The 1,970-nt window shown below is 58.8% G+C and overlaps 1 protein-coding gene across 1 annotated transcript in view; it reads right to left on the reverse strand.

The window, feature by feature from the left end:
* LOC113940853 (otoferlin-like) overlaps positions 1 to 1,970 on the reverse strand; it is a gene marked incomplete at both ends in the record, with an annotated part of 7,406 nt that overhangs the window by 2,585 nt on the left and 2,851 nt on the right. Inside the window, one exon of the mRNA XM_027632006.1 lies at positions 1,436 to 1,659. Within this exon, the coding sequence (XP_027487807.1) occupies positions 1,436 to 1,659 (224 nt within the window). The remainder of the gene's footprint in view (positions 1 to 1,435; positions 1,660 to 1,970) is intronic.

The following is a 1,970-nucleotide window of genomic DNA, read 5'->3' on the forward strand; positions in this document are numbered from 1 at the left end:
GGGGGGGACAGGGGGGCACCCCCAGCACCCCTGGGCACCCCCGGGGGGAGGTGCCACTCTCGGCATCCCAAGGGTTTCCTCTCCCGCCTCCTGGCTCATTCCAGGGGGTTTAATTAAGGATTTCATTGGAATGCCTTCTAATGAAGGGACACCGCCCACTGTCCCCGGGCACTTGGACGATTCCAGGGATCCAGGGGCAGCCACAGTTTCTCTGGGAATGCTGTGCCAGGGCCAGACAAGCGATCCCACTCCAACATTCCTTCTGCTCACAATTCCTAAGGAACCTGAGCACTGGAACGAGCCCAGAACCCACAGTGGGATGGCTCATTGTCCCTGTCCATCTCCCGACACCTCAAAGCTCAGGAGATCACAGAAACCATGGAATGGTTTCCTCTCCCACCTCTTGGCTCCTTCCAGGGGGTTTAATTAAGGATTTCATTGGAATGCCTTCTAATTAAGGACAACCTTTCACTGTGTTGGGATCAGCCACCCCTAGCAGGGGAGGGACAGCCCAAGGGACAATCAGGAATTCAATCAGAAGCTGGATCAATCAAACCACCCCAATCCCACTCCTTTGGGGCGGGAATGGCTTCATCTCTGGGGGGTTTCATTCCCTCTGGCTGGGAAATAGTTCTTGGTTCCTGTTTGAGACCCACCAGGATGGGGAGTGGGACAACTGGTACCAGGAGATGGCTCATTGTCCCTGTCCCTGTCCATCTCCCAACACCTCAGAGGTCAGGAGATCACAGAAACTATGGAATGGTTTGGGTTGGAAGGCACCTGAAATCCCATCCCACTCCAAACCCTGCAGGGACACCTCCCACTACCACTGGACACTTGGACACTCCCAGGGATCCAGGGGTAGTCACAGCTTCCCTGGGAAAGCTGTGCCAGGGTCAGAGAAATGATCCCACTCCAACATTCCTTCTGCCCAGAATTCCTAAGGAATGTGAGCACTGGAATGAGCCCAGAACCCACAATGGGATGGCTCACTGGTCCTGTCCATCTCCCGACACCTCAGAGCTCAGGAGATCACAGAAACCATGGAATGCTTTGGGTTGGAAGAGGTCTTAAGGCTCATCCCAGGTTGCTCCAAGCTGGTCTTGGACACTTCCAGGGATGGGGCAGCCACAGTTTCTCTAGGAAAGCTGTGCCAGGGTCAGAGAAACGATCCCACTCCAGCATTCCTTCTGCCCACAATTCCTAAGGAACCCGAGCACTGGAACGAGCCCAGAACCCACAGTGAGATGGCTCATTGTCCCTGTCCACCTCCCAACACCTCAGAGCTCAGGAGATCACAGAAACCATGGAATGGTTTGGGTCGGAAGGCACCTTAAATCCCATCCCGCTCCAACCCCTGCAGGGACAAGCGAGGCCAAAGACAACCCCTCCCCGAGCCCCCTGAGCCCCAAATTCCCCCCGGGGCGGGACTGACCTCGGCCACGGCCGTGGCCTGTTCCACCTGCACCTCTGTGGAGCCGTTGATCTCGGGGTTGGTGGTGTCCAGGATCTCCACGGCGAGCGCCAGGAGCAGCCGGGCGCGGAAGGAGACGCCTTCCCCCAGCCCCTCGTTGAGCTCCTGGTGCTCGTCCATCAGGGTGTAGTTGCGGGTGGAGCCGTACATGTTCACCCAGGCGGGGCCGAAGGTGGGCAGGAAGCCTGTGGGGCACGGAGCGGGCACGGAAGGGGCGTGGAATGGGTGTGGATGCGCCGGGAGAAGGGCATGACTCAGCCTTGGGGGAGGAACTCCTGGTTTGGGATCCCTGCCCTGCTCTGGGGTGGGATCCCTGCCCTGCTCTGGTTTGGGATCCCTGCCCTGCTCTGGTTTGGGATCCCCGCCCTGCTCTGGTTTGGGATCCCTGCCCTGCTCTGGTTTGGGATCCCTGCCCTGCTCTGGTTTGGGATCCCTGCCCTGCTCTGGGGTGGGATCCCTGCCCTGGTTTGGGATCCCTGCCCTGCTCTGGTTTGGG

Source organism: Corapipo altera, unplaced genomic scaffold (genome assembly GCF_003945725.1).
Source record: "Corapipo altera isolate COAL_440 unplaced genomic scaffold, ASM394572v1 61125, whole genome shotgun sequence".
NCBI lineage: Eukaryota > Metazoa > Chordata > Aves > Passeriformes > Pipridae > Corapipo > Corapipo altera.